This window comes from Acinonyx jubatus, chromosome E3 (genome assembly GCF_027475565.1).
Source record: "Acinonyx jubatus isolate Ajub_Pintada_27869175 chromosome E3, VMU_Ajub_asm_v1.0, whole genome shotgun sequence".
NCBI lineage: Eukaryota > Metazoa > Chordata > Mammalia > Carnivora > Felidae > Acinonyx > Acinonyx jubatus.
The window spans coordinates 26,586,781-26,603,138 of NC_069398.1; the positions used below are offsets into that span (position 1 = coordinate 26,586,781).

At 43.6% G+C, this 16,358-nt stretch overlaps 2 protein-coding genes across 9 annotated transcripts in view; one reads left to right on the forward strand and one right to left on the reverse strand.

Moving 5' to 3' along the window:
- Positions 1-16,358, reverse strand: part of FKBP6 (FKBP prolyl isomerase family member 6 (inactive)) — a 77,739-nt gene that overhangs the window by 58,069 nt on the left and 3,312 nt on the right. For 6 of the 8 annotated variants that reach the window (XR_008294571.1, XR_008294572.1, XM_027041967.2 and 3 more), the window contains exons 6-8: positions 7,983-8,177; positions 7,746-7,855; positions 6,327-6,419 (exon numbers count right to left, since the gene is read on the reverse strand). Coding sequence is in view for 6 of the 8 variants with exons in the window: in XM_027041967.2 (XP_026897768.1) it covers positions 6,329-6,419; positions 7,746-7,855; positions 7,983-8,177 (396 nt within the window). In the remaining 2 variants the exon portion in view is untranslated. The other 2 variants (XM_027041966.2, XM_027041965.2) reach the window with 2 other exon arrangements.
- Positions 1-16,358, forward strand: part of LOC106980710 (E3 ubiquitin-protein ligase TRIM50) — a 45,304-nt gene that overhangs the window by 11,841 nt on the left and 17,105 nt on the right. The window lies entirely within an intron of this gene.

A 16,358-nucleotide genomic window follows, 5' to 3' on the forward strand; every position in this document is an offset into this window, starting at 1 on the left:
AACTGAAGAGAGCTGCTGAATATATTTAAAGCTTCAGATATCATCTGGGGTTTAGATTTCAAATCCAATGAAAATGGTCAGAGTTGTTTATTCATAAGCACAAAGACCTCCACAGGGAAATGGTCTAATTCTCTGAGCTTCATGCCTTTCCCAATCTGTAAAGTGGAAACAATCATTTCTCCCTCAGGAATGTCGGAAAGATGAATGGGTTTGAGAACAGACCTACAATAGTGCTCGGACTCCAGGAAGAACTGTTGAAAACCCTTCACTTGGGGCACTCCTGCTAGCTCATTACGGAGCTCGGCCTTACTCCCATAGGTCAGACAGAAGCATAACGTGAATTCCAAAAGCCATACAGAAACAGTGACATGAGTAACTGTATCAATAGGCAAAACAGCTGGGAGAATATTTCAAGTTACATAACATTTAATTAACATCCTTCACATAAAAAAGGGTTTTTACAAATATAAAGACCCAAAACGAGAGCAGGCAAAGGAGATCAAGAGGCAAGTTGCTTTAACAGTAGAGAGAGCCAATTAAAAACACAAAAAGCCGCTCAACTTCACTAGAAATTGGCGATGTACAGTTAAGATAATGTAGCACTTGTGTCCACTGTTTCAGCCAGAAAAATCCACCTGAGGAAAAAATTTTGGGGGAAACTATTGTTAAGAGCTGGGGCCCAGTGCAAATCCCCTTCCTTCTGGTATTTAAGGATCTCAAAGCATTTTGATTGGTTCCCACCTGCTCAGCCTTAAGAGTGAGTGAGTGGATATCCTGCCCGGGTATACAGAAGTTTTTTATTTTAAGTTTATTTATTTATCTTGAGAGAGACAGAGACAGCATGAGTGGAGGAGGGGCAGAGAGAGAAGGAGAGAGAAAATCCCAAGCAGGCTCCGTGCATCAGCACAGAGCCCGACGCGGGGCTCAAACTCACAAACCATGAGATCATGACCTGAGCTGAAAACGTGAGTCTGACACTTAACTGACTGAGCTAGCCAGGCTCCCCTAACAGAACTCCTGATCAATTTTTCTATTGCTACATTCTAAAGTGTGAACAGGCAACCAAAAAACAACTGTGGAAAATCTGCAACATGAAACATGGAAAAGAGAAAGATGAAAGCAAGTAAGCAGAAAAATAAACATTTCAGAGAACAAAAGAAATGTGCAAGAATGGTCCTTATTTTTTAGAGGTACATAAGGAAATGGGAAATCCTTGTGGATGAAATGACAGTATTATTAGGATCCACTTCAAATTACACCAACAGTGCTAGGGGTGGGGAAGAAATGGGTGAGGTCACAGATGGAAACACTGGTTCTATGTTGATACTATTAAACCTGAATGCTGAATACATGGGGGAAATCCTATTATTCTACTTGTCTAAGTTTGAGATATTTCATAATACAAAGGTGGAGAGAGAGAGGGAAACTATAAAAGAGGGAAATCTGAAAAGATCTCGTGGTTTCAAATATTTGCTGAAATGAAAAAAAGCCAACAGGAGAGAGTTGGAAATGAGGTATGTTTCCTGGCAGGAGGCAGGGCAGTGAGGGAGTTAAGAGAGACAATTTTACAGAAACGTAAAGGTTTATGGGTGGCTCAGTCAGTTAAACGTCCGACCTGGGCTCAGGTCATGACCTCATGGTTTGGGAGTTCCATGGTCTCTCATTGGGTTCTGTGCTCATAGCTCAGGGTGTGGAGCCTGCTTCAGATTCTGTGTCTCCGTGTCTCTCTCTCTCTCTCTCTGCCCCTCCCCTGCTTGTACTCTCTCTCAAAAATAAATATTTTAAAAAATGTAAAGAAACATAAAGGATATAGAGGATCCCTGCAGAAGGTCTAACATCCAACCAACAGGAGTCCTAGAACAAGAAGAGAGGGAAAAAGAAGGGGGGAAATGTCATTAAGGAAATATAGAAGAATTTCTTAGCTCTCAAGAACATGAACCTCTAGAATTAAGGTACCTATGTGAAGCACTTGAGCATCTGGGGGCACCTGGACACACACTGAAATTTTAGAGGAGTTAAAAATAGAGATACATTTTTACCAGCATCTGGAGTTGAGGAGGAGGAGCTCTGAGAAGGGGCAGGACTACTGACAGGAGTGGCACTGGGGGTGGAGGTGCCTGAGGGGAAAGCTGTGAGGGCTAAGTCGGGAGGGATGCACAGTCTTAGAGTGGAGATCTTGTAAGTGGGGTCTGGGGGTGGGGATAGTTACTGTGGGAGGCAAGTCCTAATAGGGGGTTCGTTTCTAATGAGAAAGGGAGCTTTGAAATGGGGGATAGGTTCTAACTAGGGAGGGGATTCTTTTCGTTCTAAAATCTATACCAAGCTATAAAGTGTGTAATCAAGTGTGAACTGGACACAGAAGGAGTGGAAAAATTTATCTATTATACATCCAATTTTTGGATGTTATTTGAGAATATCCACACAAGGAAGTAAACCAAGAAAAGAGAGCCAGTAAATAGTGGATTCAGCCCAGCAGATAAAAGAAATCCCAGAATGGCAGTTATGCATCAGGCCTATGGAACATTCTCAACGGATTGGTACACAAAATGGGAGATTTCTAAGAGGGAAGTCCCTGAGAAGAAAGGGAAGTCCTAGACTAAATGGTATCACAGAGTTTTAATATGTAGGATTTTTAAAGTTTATTTTTTGAGAGAGAACACATGCACAAGTGGGGGAGGGTCAAAGAGAGAATCCCAAGCAGGGTCTGTGCTCTCAGCACACAGCCCAATGAGAGGCTCGAACTCACAAACCATGAGATCACGACATGAGCCAAAAATCAAGAGTCAGACACTTAACTAAGTTAACTGACCAGGCACCCCTGGTACTAGAGTTTTAAAGAGGTAAGGATAAAGGCAAACAGTTCAACAAACAAAAACAAAGGCATTTATAAATTGTAGGGAAAACAAAAGCTCTTAAAAACAAACACACACACATTGGGTTTTCAGTTAGTAATATTCTTATCACACAAAGGGAGCATAGGTGATACTGTCCCTAAATCCACCTATTTTTTAAACAATATTTATTTTGAGAGAGACAGAGCACAAGGGGGGGGGGGGGCAGAGATAGAGGGAGGGAGGGAATCTGGGGGGTGCTGTGTGTGGAATCTTACGCTGGGTCCGATCCCGTGACCCTGCGATCATGACCTGGGCCGAAATAAGGAATTGAACACACCACTGAGCCACCCAGGCACCCCTGAATTCACCTATTTTAGGTCAACCATTTAAACAGCTGAAAATAGCTACGGTGCTCACTTTACGTCTCTTTTCCAGACACGACAGAAGTATGGCAACGGTCTCAGATGCTGCTAGCATGTCAGGACAAGAAGGACATACTCAAGCTCTAACTGAAGAGAGCAACACAAGGCACAGAAACAGAACTAGGAAAAAGGTTAGAACACTACCCCAAGTGTTTCCAACTAGGTTGGCACCTGTTATAAAAGCCCTCTGGTGGCCCCGGTGAAACCACTAGTACTCGGGAGGGAGCTATGGGAGGTCTCCACCAAGTAGGTAGCTAGGAAACGTCTAGTTGTCAAAGTCTGAACACCGTTAAGTACACCTGCAGGAACACTGCATCCACTGCACTGCAAACCACAGGTTTGTTTGCAGCTTCAAAACAGCTTATCATACACCAGCTCGGGGTTTGCTATAAACCTTCAGGCCTTCCAAAGTGCAGGAGTCGAAAGGTTGACTTCCATCTTGACCTCTTAGATCACCCCAAGAATACGCCCATCCAGAAGTACGTGTGTGGTCGACATACCCTCTGGAGATCCACCCAGAGGAAAAAGGGTGCCGCAATGGCAATGCCGTGTCTGCTCCTTTGCACCGTGGAGATGCCAGCAGAGCAGCAGCCGCAAAGAGATGCCTCGTTCAACCCGCTGCCTCCGCTAGAGTGAGACAGAAGTCACACTCTGCAGAACAGTGAGAGCTGCAACAGCTAAATACCCTTGATGGGCATCTTCCCTCGAATCTGCCCCTCCCCTTCCTCCCCTTTGTGTTCTGAGACAAGTGGCTTTCTTGCTTCAGTCATTGCTCCCCCGCCCTACTATGCAGCGCTAAGAAGGGAGCCACTCGTGGGACTCAACACACGGTAACAGGCCAGAGTCCCGCTTCAGGAGTTTTCAAGCTGGAGCCCTGGCTGGTATAGGAAGAAGAGGAAGGTGTGGGGGTAGGGAAGAGCCCGCTCCCAAATAGAAAGGCTGTGAAAGGACACTTGGGCACTCTACAGTAGGAGAGCATGAAGCAGAGGAGACAAAGTTGTTGAGGCCTTCAAAACCGCAGGTGTCCACCTGCTCAAGTACTGGCTGTTCAACTCCGATTCTGTGAGTGCCCCAAATCCCTTCAGCAAATCTCTTTTTTAGCTGATGCTCGTTGAAGACAGGTTTCTGTCACTGGCAATAATGAGGGTCCTGACAGCCAATACAAGAGCCAGCTTGGAGGATATGGTTTCAAAAAGGCTGGTTTAGCATTTCGGCTATTTTACACTTGATCCGACCAACATTTACTGAGTGCCAATTATGTGCTGGGCAAGCTTCCAGACACTAGAAAATACAAAGACAGAAAACACACGGTCTCTGATCTCCAAAAATGTAGTCTGTTATAAGTGGAAACTTCGAGACTGTAATTAAGAGAACACTCATTCCACCAGGAGGACCAACATCTTATAAGACAAGATGCAGACAGATCACTAGTATTTAACATCTTGGAAAACAAGAACCAACTGTGTCAAAACTAGGTTGTCGAAAGAATCTTAAAACTTGTTAAGTGATAGAACACTGCAGACCGAAAAGCCAAAATATGTCACAATCTCAACAGTAGTGGCAGTAAGACAAGAATAGCCATTTTGCAGGCTCTAGGCCCTGAGCTGTCAGCACAGAGCCCTACACGGGGCTCGAACCCACGAACTGTGACATCGTGACCTGAGCTGAAGTCTGATGCCTAACTGAGCCACCCAGGCCTCCCCAATAATGGCCATTTTAGACTCAAACACAGTCATTCCTAATTTGACAAAACACCCAAAACTTAGGAATATCTGGGAAGCCATCTAAAAACTCATCATGTCCAAAACACCTTCGAGACGGAGAAAGCTGGGGGGTTAGAGACAACGATGAGGAGCTGCCCTGCTGGATTTTTCAAGATCTGTTTCCAGGACAGACCCTGGAAGAACTGGGTCTCCACTAAATGGTACGACATGCCAGATGACACAACAGTCCAAAACGTCTGGCAAAAAGCCAGCAAACCTCTCTTCCTGCTGGACATTAACAGTAGCCAAATAGGAGAAGTATTCTGGCTCACGTCTCAGTTCAGAAAACCCACTAATACTTCAATGTCCCCGAAAGACCCAAAGGCCAGGGTCACTGGGTCAGAGCTTGTGATAAAGGCAACATTTACTTCTGATACCGACTGGTTGTTTTTGACAGGGCAGAGAACAGCAGCTTTTAGATCACTTGCGAAAATGTCTGGGATGAATAGGCCTTTTCACTGCCTTCTTCTCTCCAATCTCTTTTGTAGAGAGATGTAGGTAGCAACAAAGGAGAGATTTATTACCATGAGCCCATTCGGCAGCTGTTTTCTTGTTGCTCCTTGTTTAACTTCTCTCAAGAGAGCTGAGTTATCTACCCAGCAAAGCAGGTGTTTAAGGCAGGTGATTTTGTTTCCATTAATTTTCTTAAGTAATAGTAAACCAGACTAGAGAATTATCTCATGAACTCACAGGGGAACCTTAACCCTGTGCCTGCTAAATCACAAGGCATTTGCTGCAGCAGGAAAGTTAGGTTGTGATCCCTGGCGGTTCCAACACCTTCAAATCTCTCCAACTGACAGTAAGCAGAACTTAAGAGTCACAGCTCATCCCTACTGCCCAACATCTGGATTTTGTCTTAACAATGTGTTAGACATAAAGTGATGCTGGAGGCTTCCAGGAAAAAACAGATTAAGAAGGGCATTACTCTTCATTGCAAAGCCCAGATAAACCATCACATTAATGACTATACTCAACAGTTTCATGTTCCGAGCTACTGGGAGGGAAAGGTTAACATAAAACATGGAAAAAGTTTTTAATTTTAAGGCTTAAGACCGCCTCCACCTATAAATTGAATCTCCAGCTCTGGAACTTTCCAATCTTCACCATGATCATCTTCATGAGAAGGCCTATGGTATATGCACTCTACACAGTCACTGTGCCATTAGCTTCCCGCAGGAACTTTCTACCCCTCCCATCTATACTCACTTGTAGACAGCCACTATTCACTAGTGGGCTGAGGAGAACAACCATCCTTCCATATACTGGACAAAATCCTGAAGCCTTGCATGCTTCAGCCCTTTGATTACCTTCAATTTTCTCCTACTGTAGAGCCATTATCATAAGCAGCGAACATTCGGTGACACATTTCTTTCTCTTTATCTGTGTAGTCCCTGTAATAGCTGGAGACAAAAATACACATTAGAGAAAGTCTGTCTTTGTAGGAGGTGACATCTGGTGGCTAGAATACTCCACTCAGGTCCAGAAACATTGAAAATTCAGCAAGCCCTGAACTGAATCTGGAGGCGATGGAAGCCGGACGTGTAGGGGAACCAGGAGAGGCTCCCAGGGAAGGGCTGTTTAAGAAGCATATGGACAACATGAAGCCCACAATCTGAGAAGATGACAACCTTAAAGGCTGGAGCCACTGTAAGGGCTGCCAGGCTGAGTCTTCCCAAATGGCCTCATACTCGGTGACCTCAGATTTATCTTGAGATTTCTTTGCTAAATAATGGTCAGATTCCAAAATTTCTACATCGGACTTGTAAGTATCTTCAAAGGATACACTTATTATTTTTGGCACCCAGGTGGGACAGGATACTTTTAAAAACCAAAGAAGAGGGGTGCCTGGCTGGCTCAGTCAGTAGAACATGTGACTCCTGATCTCTGGGTTGTAAGTTCAAGTCCCATGTTGGGTGTAGAACTTAGTCTAATTACGTAATAAATATTTCAGTTTAAAAACAATCAGAAAAGAGATTTCTGGACAGTCTTAAAAGGCCTGAAATACAACAAATGGATTCAAGTGTAAGGGGTGCACACAGGATTTTTTTTTTTTTTAACATCAAGGGGCTTCAACTAGCAATCCAGATTAAATGTTTAATGTCAACAGGAGTAGAGAATCTTACCAGTAGAGAAGAACAAAAAAATGATACCTAAGAAACTGGACAGATTATTATGGACAACTCTTATTTATATGTTGATATAGTCAAAGTAGAAAACTTTGAAAGTAACTTCTGTAATCACAAAAAGCTACACTACTGAAAGACTGGTACTGGTATTACTTGGATAACAAAAAGTCACCCTCTGGGTATGAATTAGACCTGAAAGATCCACTGCAGATCAAACCAGGATCTACAAGACACATTTCTGCATTCTGTTAAGAACAGTGGTTTTCAGTTGTGGCAAGTAGGGGAAAGTATCTGAAGAACAAGACCTTTTCAAAAAATTACACTGGCCCGCCTGTTACAGAGTGCTTACTTTGGGGGTAAGGGGTGGGGAATAGGGAGATGGGATAGGATCCGGATTTGCAGTTTTGAAGTTTGTCCCAGGCTCCTCAGTGGGAGCTGTTAGTTTAGCACTTCTTAAAGCCAGCTCTAGGGGGCACTGCCTTGTAACACGCTCCACACAACATTGCCAAATAGTCCTTCGCCAGGTGGACAGACATGAACCGCAGCCCCAAGGCTCATCTCTCTCTCTTTGGTTCGTACTCCCGCAAACAGAGGTCTCACCTGGCCAGTTTCTTCAGCTCGTTATTGATGTCATGATTGAAGGGCTGTTCCTTCTGGGCTCGGACTAGAAAATCTCGAGCCTTCTGATACTCAGTCATGATAAGACAGGCCTGTCAAAGGATGGAGTTTTAAAAACACACTTGGTTAGGAAAGACAGTGTTTTTCTAGGGCCCAAGTTGAACATCACCACTACCTTTTCTTGGGCATTCGTTCCCCAGTCCCTGCCCTCCAACACACCTGTCCGCACCGGAAGAGGGCCTTGGCATTCTTCCGGTCAATGATCAGAGCCTGTTCTCCATAACGCAGGGCCGTGGCGGGCCGCTCCAGCTTCAGGTATGTAAAGGACAGGTTAAGGAGGACAAGAAGCTTGGCTGCTTCCACCAGGTGCTGCTCTTCAGGGGGTGCTGATCGCCGGTGAAGCAGCAGCAAGGCCTGTGGACAAGGAAAATAGGTAGTCAAGAGGAGGTATGTAATCTTGCTATTAAAAGCCCTAAGAATCCAGAAAAAAAATGTATTAGAGCTAAAAAAAAAAAAAAAAAATGAGTTCAAGATCAACACAGGAGAGTTAGCTGTAAGTCTATACTCCAACAATAAACAATCCAAAAATGAGGACAACTCCATTTACAATAGCATCAAAATGAAGTCACGATAAATTTAAAATGCAAGAACTGTATATTGGAAACTACAAAACACTGTTGAAAAAACTAAAGGCCTGGGGCGCCTGGGTGGCTCAGTCAGTTAAGCGGCTGACTTCGGCTCAGGTCATGATCTCGCGGTCCGTGAGTTCGAGTCCCGCGTCAGGCTCTGTGCTGACAGCTCAGAGCCTGGAGCCTGTTTCAGATTCTGTGTCTCCCTCTCTCTGACCCTCCCCCGTTCATGCTTTGTCTCTCTCTGTCTCAAAAATAAATAAACGTTAAAAAAAATTTTTTTTAAAGAAAAAACTAAAGGCCTGAATGGAAATACATTCCCTGTCCATGGATCATAAGACTTAATAGGAAGGCAATACTCCCAAGGTTGATACGTAAATTCAAAGCAACCACTACCAAAATTTCAACAATCTTTGCAGAAATGGTCAAGCTGATCTGAAAGTTTGCATGGGAATTCAAGGGATGTCAAGTAGCCAAAACAATACTTAAAACAAGAATAAAAATGGAAGACTCACACTTTCAATTTCAAAGCTTATTACAAAGCTACAGTAAGCAAGCCAGAGTGGTTTGGACACACACAGATCAAGAGAATGGAATGGAGAATGTAGATTGAGAGTCCAGAAACAAACCTACACTTGTATAGAGTCAATGGATTTTCAACAAGGGTACCACCCCCATTCAACGAGGAAAGAGTAGTCTTTTCAACAAATGGTGCTGGGACAACTGGTTGTCAATATGCAAAAGAGTGAGGTTGGATTTCCACTTCACACATATACAAATGCTAACAAAATGGATCATACACCTAAATGGAGGAGTTAACTGTAAGACTCTTAGAAGAAAACAGATATAAATCTTTCTGACTTTGGATAATGGTTTCTTAGACATGACATGCAAAGCACAAATCACGCACATAAAAAAGATAAGCTGGACTTCAAGTTTAAAAACTTTTGTGTTTCAAAGGATATTATCAAGAAAACAAAGAAAATGAAAAAAGTCACTATAACCATCATTTACTGGTTTAAACTAATAACACAGTGGCTTACTGATGTCACTGTGTATGCCTATAGATGATTTTGTATTTTTGAATGAAAAGACACTTGTACATTCCTGAAAAGAAAAAGAATGTGAAATGACAACTCACAGAATCGGAGAAAATATCTGTAAATCATATTTAAGAAGAACCTACTATCCAGACAATATAAATAACTTTTATAAGTATAAGAAGAAAATCCAATTAAAAATGGGCAAAGAAGGGGCTCCTGGGTGGCTCAGTTGGTTAAGCGTCTGACTTCAGCTCAGGTCATGATCTCAGGGTTTGGGAGTTCAAGCCCCGTGTCAGGCTCTGAACCAACAGCTCAGAGTCTGGAGCCTGCTTTGGATTCTGTATCTCCCTCTTTCCTGCCCCCTTCCCTGCTCACACTCTGTCTCTGTCTCTCAAAAATAAACAAACATTAAAAAAAAAACGGACAAAGAATATGAACTGACATTTCTCCAAATACGACCTACAAATAGCCAATAAACACATAAAAAGATGGGCAACATCTTTTTAGTTATCAGGAAGTGCAGTCAAAATCATGAGATACCACTCCACACCCGCTAGGATGCCTATAATTTGAAAGATGGAAAACAAGCATTGGTGAGGACGCAGAGTAACTGGAACCCTTGTATTGTTGGTGGGAATGTGAAATGTGAAATGTGAAATGTTGCAGCCACTATGGAAAATAGTTTGGCAGTATTTCAAAAAGTTAACCAAGGGAGTTACTACATGAGCCAGCACTTGCACTCCTAGGCAAAAACCCAAGAAAAATGAAAACTTCGGTCTACACAAGAACTTGTACGCCAATGTAAAAGCAACATTATTCACAGTAGCCAAAAAGAGGAAACAACAACCCAAGTGTCCACCAACCGATGAATGAACAAAACCCAGTTAAATCCACACAATATATCGTTCAACCTTAAAACGAATGAAATTTGGTATATGCTAGAACATGGATGAACCTTGAAAATACTATGCCAAGTGAAAGAAGCCAATCACAAAAGGACAAATATTGTAGGATTCCACTTATATGAGTACCCATGAGAGACAAATTCAGAGAAGCATGAAGTAGAAATAAAGATTACTGGGGCTGGAGGAGGGGGAGAATGGGGAGTTACTGTTTAATAGCTAAACAACGTTTGGGATAATGAAAAGGGCCAGAAATGGGCAGTGGTAATGACAGTTTCACAATACTGAATGTACTTAATACCACTGGATTGCATACCTGAACATAATCAAAATGATGAATTTTAGGTTTGCACATTTTTATCAAAATTGAGACAAAATTTTTAAAGAAAGAACAGAGCATTAATACACATTACAACAGAGCAATGTATTTTCAAAGTTCACCTAAGTGAAAGAAGCTAGACACAGAGCACCACACATTTGGGGATTCTATTTATGTACAATGTCTAGGAATAGGCAAATTCATAGAAACAAAGCAAAACAGGAGTGATCAAGGGGTGTTGAGGGATAGGAGAAGAACTGCCAACAGGTGCAAGGCTTCTTTTCAAGGTGATGAAACGACCTGGAATTATGTCGTGTCGATAGATGCACAACCTCATGAATACACGACAAAGCACTAAACTGCATTTTAAAAGTGTAAACTTCATGGTATGTGAATTCTAACAATAGCAAAGGAAGAAAAGCGATGAAGACAAAGCCTGAGCAGTGTCAGTGTGACTCACAGGCAGGACCCCATTTGGAAGACGACAGCCAAACTGGAAAACACATCAGACAAGATGGTGCCGGAGGCACAGAGCCACCAGCCTTCTTTTGCCTCCCCTTTCATCTCCAAGCCCCAGGCATTTGTCACAGAAGTTTCTGTCCATTGCCCTCACACCTTCTGAATTGCTTCAGGTCTCCTATCACCGACCTGGATCTGTCCCCTAAACTCTGGCCCCATTCCTAAACGGAATCATGGGACAATCTGCCACCTAGAAACCATCTTCTACAGGCCGCCTTTATCTGGCTGTTCTCACCAGTGAGTGAAACTGAAGTTAATACATCTCTTTGCCAGTTCTTCCTGTTTAAAAAATTTTCTCAAATGAGAAAGCTTCAAGCAAGTCTATTCTTTGGTTTCCTTTGTCACTCATAAAACATCATCATCAGGTCTAGTTACTCGGTTTTGAAAATATTTCCAAAACTTTTATCTGCACAACTCCCACCTTCTGAAACACATTCCGGGATCCCCGTGACAGGCTTAGCTGCAACACGCCTGAAGCAGTGCCTCACGTGGAATGGAAAATTCACTAACAAAAGTCTGTCCCTTCAACGTGTCCTGCATATGGTGGTGTGCTAGTAATTGTTTAACAATCAGCTCTTGGGGAAGGGGTGCCTTGCAGGGTGTGCCCATTCCTGTGGTGTAAACAGTTTAACCTTGGCCGATCTCAAGCGGCCAAAGTAACATTAACCAGCTCGTAAAACTTCCTGAGCCATTTTACAATTGGCTCTCACGAGCTCCTACACACTATCTGCGTGCTACCAACCTTCACGTCCTCCCTAAATATCACTTTTATAACCTCACTCTCCCCTTCCTTCTTCTTCATCAAGTCCAGACCCATCCGTACACATTTTAAGGTCTTCTTGAATCTGGTTACCTGAACTCTATTTTCCTGGTATTCTCCAAATGTAACCTGTGCTGTAGACTAAGTGACCACCAACTGGCCCTTGAACAGGCTCTTCTCACTTCTACACCTTTGCTCATCCTTTTCTCCTGCCCAGAATTATCTTCTGCCTCTTTCTCTGCCATTTCATCCTTCTAGACTCAGCTACCGTGCCATTGCTTCCAAGAAACCACTACCAGATGGGCTAGCCCACAAAGATTTTCCTCCTCTGAAAGGCTATAGTACTAGATACTACAGGGATTTCTTGGTCACTGGGAGTACCTTTGATCTCCCTACCTATGTTACCATTATGTGAAGCTAAGGACCCTGCCTAGATGGCACATCCCACATGAAGCTGAGCAAAAGGCTGGGAACAATGGCACTCAATCAACACCAATTTCCCGCTCTGAAGACGGAGAACATTTCTATCATGAGCAGGTAGCAAAACCTGTGGCTGAGCAAGACAGACTTCACACTCACCTTTTAGTCTCTCCTGCCCTGTGGAACAGAAAGGCACAATCCAACAAGAACAAAGAACAAGAGAACTGGTAACAAGCCCAACATGTCAGAACAGATGGCAGAGTCTGACCAACCCAGCAGAAGGGAGTACCAATAAAGAAGGAGCTAGTATGCAGCTCAGAGCCCCAGGAACTGACAGAACGAGCCATCAGAGCTACTGTAGAAGTGGAGCTGAATAAACAGGACACGTTGAACATTGCCACTCAGTCCCTGTCCCTATGCATCCAGATGGCCACTCCTCCCCACCACCTCCAGGATCATGGAGTCTATCTTCTGGAGAAATGGAATAGAACCAAAAGAGTTCTCGATTCAGGGACAGTAGGGGGCAGGAGGGAGGTAAACTGGTAACAGGGGTATTAGACGACCGTTTCACTAACAGCCGGAGAGGCCCTCTGTCCCGTTCCCCTGTTCGGCTCCCGGCGGCTCCCAGCACGCTGGTAGCCAGGCATTCACACAGGCAGGCAATGGAGAACAGAGTGGCTATGCGGAAACAAGTGAACAGAGACACGTGGGAGGCCAAGTGAGCACACTGCGACGTGCCCTACCAAGCACTTCTGATGCCTCTTTCCCATCCTAATGGGCAGCCAAAGATTGCAAGACATTTGAGGAAAGCCTCTATGGAAGAGACAGCCTCCTGTCTCCCAGTGGCTGTCCTCCCCTCTCCCATAGTAGCAGGATTTTTGGCTGGGCACACATGCAATCGGAATATAGGGATTTGCTAGCTTTCCTTGCAGCTGCTGGTTATAGCCAAAAGACAAGGTTCTGGAAAACATCACTCAGTGTGAGGGTCACAGGTTCATACTCTCAGCCCTCTCTTTTCCCTCCGGTGCTTGGAATTTAGAGGCCACCATTCTCAACCACAAGGCCCAGAGCTCTGCCCTACAAATGGGAACACAGAGAGATGGAAGAGTGCTCAGCATCGGAAACCATTACGGAGCACAGCTACCAACCAGCCCTGCTTTACTCACCTCAAGCCTTTCACATAAGAAACAGTATCACTGACCTAATGATAGGAGTCTGGGACCTACCACCAAACCTAAGACAAATGGACAATATCCAATGGGCAGGGAAAAAAAAAAATCAGGCAGAAAAAGAATGGAGTTTTTTTTTTTTAATCTGAAAAGCAGAGAGAAGAAAATTACAACCAATACTCAAAACATAAGAAAAGCTGATGTATGTGTGAAACAAGAACACAATGCTGGGGAAAGTTAAAAAAAAACAACAACAAAAACAAATGAATGAACCGTTCCTCAGACGAGATGGCAAATAGAGTCCAGGACAGCTCCAAGACAGTGGGATGGCAAAAGCGAGATGGGCAAGGACAGAAAAAAAGGAAAGTTGAGGCTCAATCCAGGAGGACTGACAACCAAGAGTCCCAAAAAAGAGAAGACAGAAACAAGGGCAAATTACCAAAGAAATAGATGAAGGAAGTTTCCCAGAACACAGGACAGGTTTCCTGAAAGATGCACCAGGGGTTCAATACCAACAAATTTTAAAAAACACAAACACCACTGTAAAATTTTAATGATGCTAGAGGAAGAAAGATCCTTACATCCTTACAGAGAAAAAAAGAAAAAGCCACATATAAAGGTACAGGAACCTAAATTTTATCCAGACTTCCTGACAGCCATTGTAAAGCTAGAATCAAACAATATTCTTCAAAATCTGAGGGATGATGGCTGCATGCTAGAATTCCTAGAATTCTATACTCCGTATGCCAACTGCTAAGTGTGAACTACAAGAATATTTTTGAAATGTAAGGATGTGCTCTATCAGCACAAGGGAGCAAGTGGAGAAAAACAACAGGAAGTCCACAAACAGAACCACAGGGCAGCCCAGGATAAGAACACTGAACCAGAACACCAGAGAGCAGAGGGAAAGCCCTAGCGGGAATTAGAGATCCACATTCCAGAACTAGAAGCAAGAGATGTTAAAAACAGGAACTAAAGCATGTCGAGTATCAACTCACAATGCCAGAAAAAGCAGCAAACAGGCTTAAAGAGGGACCACCTCAGGGGACCAGACCCGGGAAACAGGACTAACAATGGAAGGACTGGTCTGTTCACTGGAAAGTTCTTTCCCATGTGAGCAAGCTCAGTTTCAAAAAACTTTACAACATTAATAGTATCCACGATTTGAGCCAACTATGAACCCAAGCCTATACCCTCCACGTTTAGGACCCTGATTCTATCAGCATTCCGAAAGCGCGCACACACACACGCATTCTCCAGTCTCCGTGTCTCTCTCAAGCAATACGCAGAGACCAAACATGGCAGATACCTTTAGCCACCTACCCAATATCGATCTCCCTCCCCCTCTAGCAGAGCCTCTACGTCACCCAAAGCAGTGGTACACCAACTACATTTCCTAGCTTCCTACAGTCAATGGGGCCCGCTGAATATGGGTCTGGCCAAGGATATAAAAACGAAAGTCACCGGGTTAAGGGAGTACTTCTGGAGAGCTCTTAACATGAACACACCACACTCTTCTCCTCTCCCTCCTTCCTGCCCAGGTGACCATGTGATGCTACAGGTTGAAGGACCATCTCGGGGCGAAAAAGACAAGGAGATGTTTAAGGGCAGTGGAGCAGAAAGACAAAAGGAACCTGAATCCCTGATGGCTTTGTGGAACTGATCTACCACCCTTGGACTGCCTCCCTTCTCATTTAAATAAAAATTAAATCTGAAGATTTAAGTTTTTCAGGATTCTGTTGCTTACAGCTGAATACAAATTCTGACTGATTTAGGCTCCCTTCGCAAATGAGAGAAAATCAGAATACCCCTAGACTCGCCTCTAGAACCTAGGGCACAGTTTGGCACACAGAAAATGCTTATAGTATTTGTTGAATGAGTTACAAAGCAAACAGTGAATTCCTGTCAGCATAACCTATGCAAGAAGCCAAACCACAATCAGAAGCCTGGTGAGAATGGAGTCACCTCAGAGAGCTAGAGAAAGCTCCACCGTCAGAGAGACAGGAAATGAAGATGGCAAGCGGGATGGAAAATCAGTTGGTAGGACCTAATCCTGGAATGAGAACTTTTAAAGACTTTTTACTGAAACACACACAAATGTACACACACAGGTAAAACAAGTGGACAGTTCAACAACCTTTCACAGTCTGTACACACCCACGTAACCACATCCAGACACAAACACAGAACATTACTGGGCTCCTCAAATCCCATGTCCCCTCTCTCAGTCATTATTCCCGGCATGAGGATTTTTTAATGAGATTTTTTTTCAAAGACTGCATATGAAAAATAAGAACAAGAACATTTAAAAGTTTTTAGATTTTTTTTTTAGAGACGGGAAGAGAGCCATACATGCGCAACAAGGTGCTTGCTTGCATGTGCTGGGGAGGAGTGGGGAGGAGGAGGAATAGGGCAGGGCGGGGGAGAGACTATCCCAAGCAGGCTCTACACTGAGGCGAAAATCATGACCTGAGCCAAAAAAAATAAATACAAAATAAAAATCAAGAGTTGGACACTCAACTGACTGAACCATCGAGGCACCCCAATAACTTTGTAAAAACATTTTCAGGGATGCCTGGGTAGCTTTGTCAGTTGAATGTCTGACTCTTGGTTTTGGCTCAGGTTATGATCCCAGGGTTGTGGAACTGAGCTCTATGTCTAACTGAGCACGGAGCCTGCTTAAGATTCTCTCTGCCCCCACCCCCAGGCCCCCATGCTCTCTCTCAAAGAAAAAAAAAAAAAAAGAGACCATTTTCAGGGTCTAAGTTTAAAAATTTATTATTTTTGGTAATTTCTACACCCAACTTGGGGCTCAAACTCATGACCCCATGATC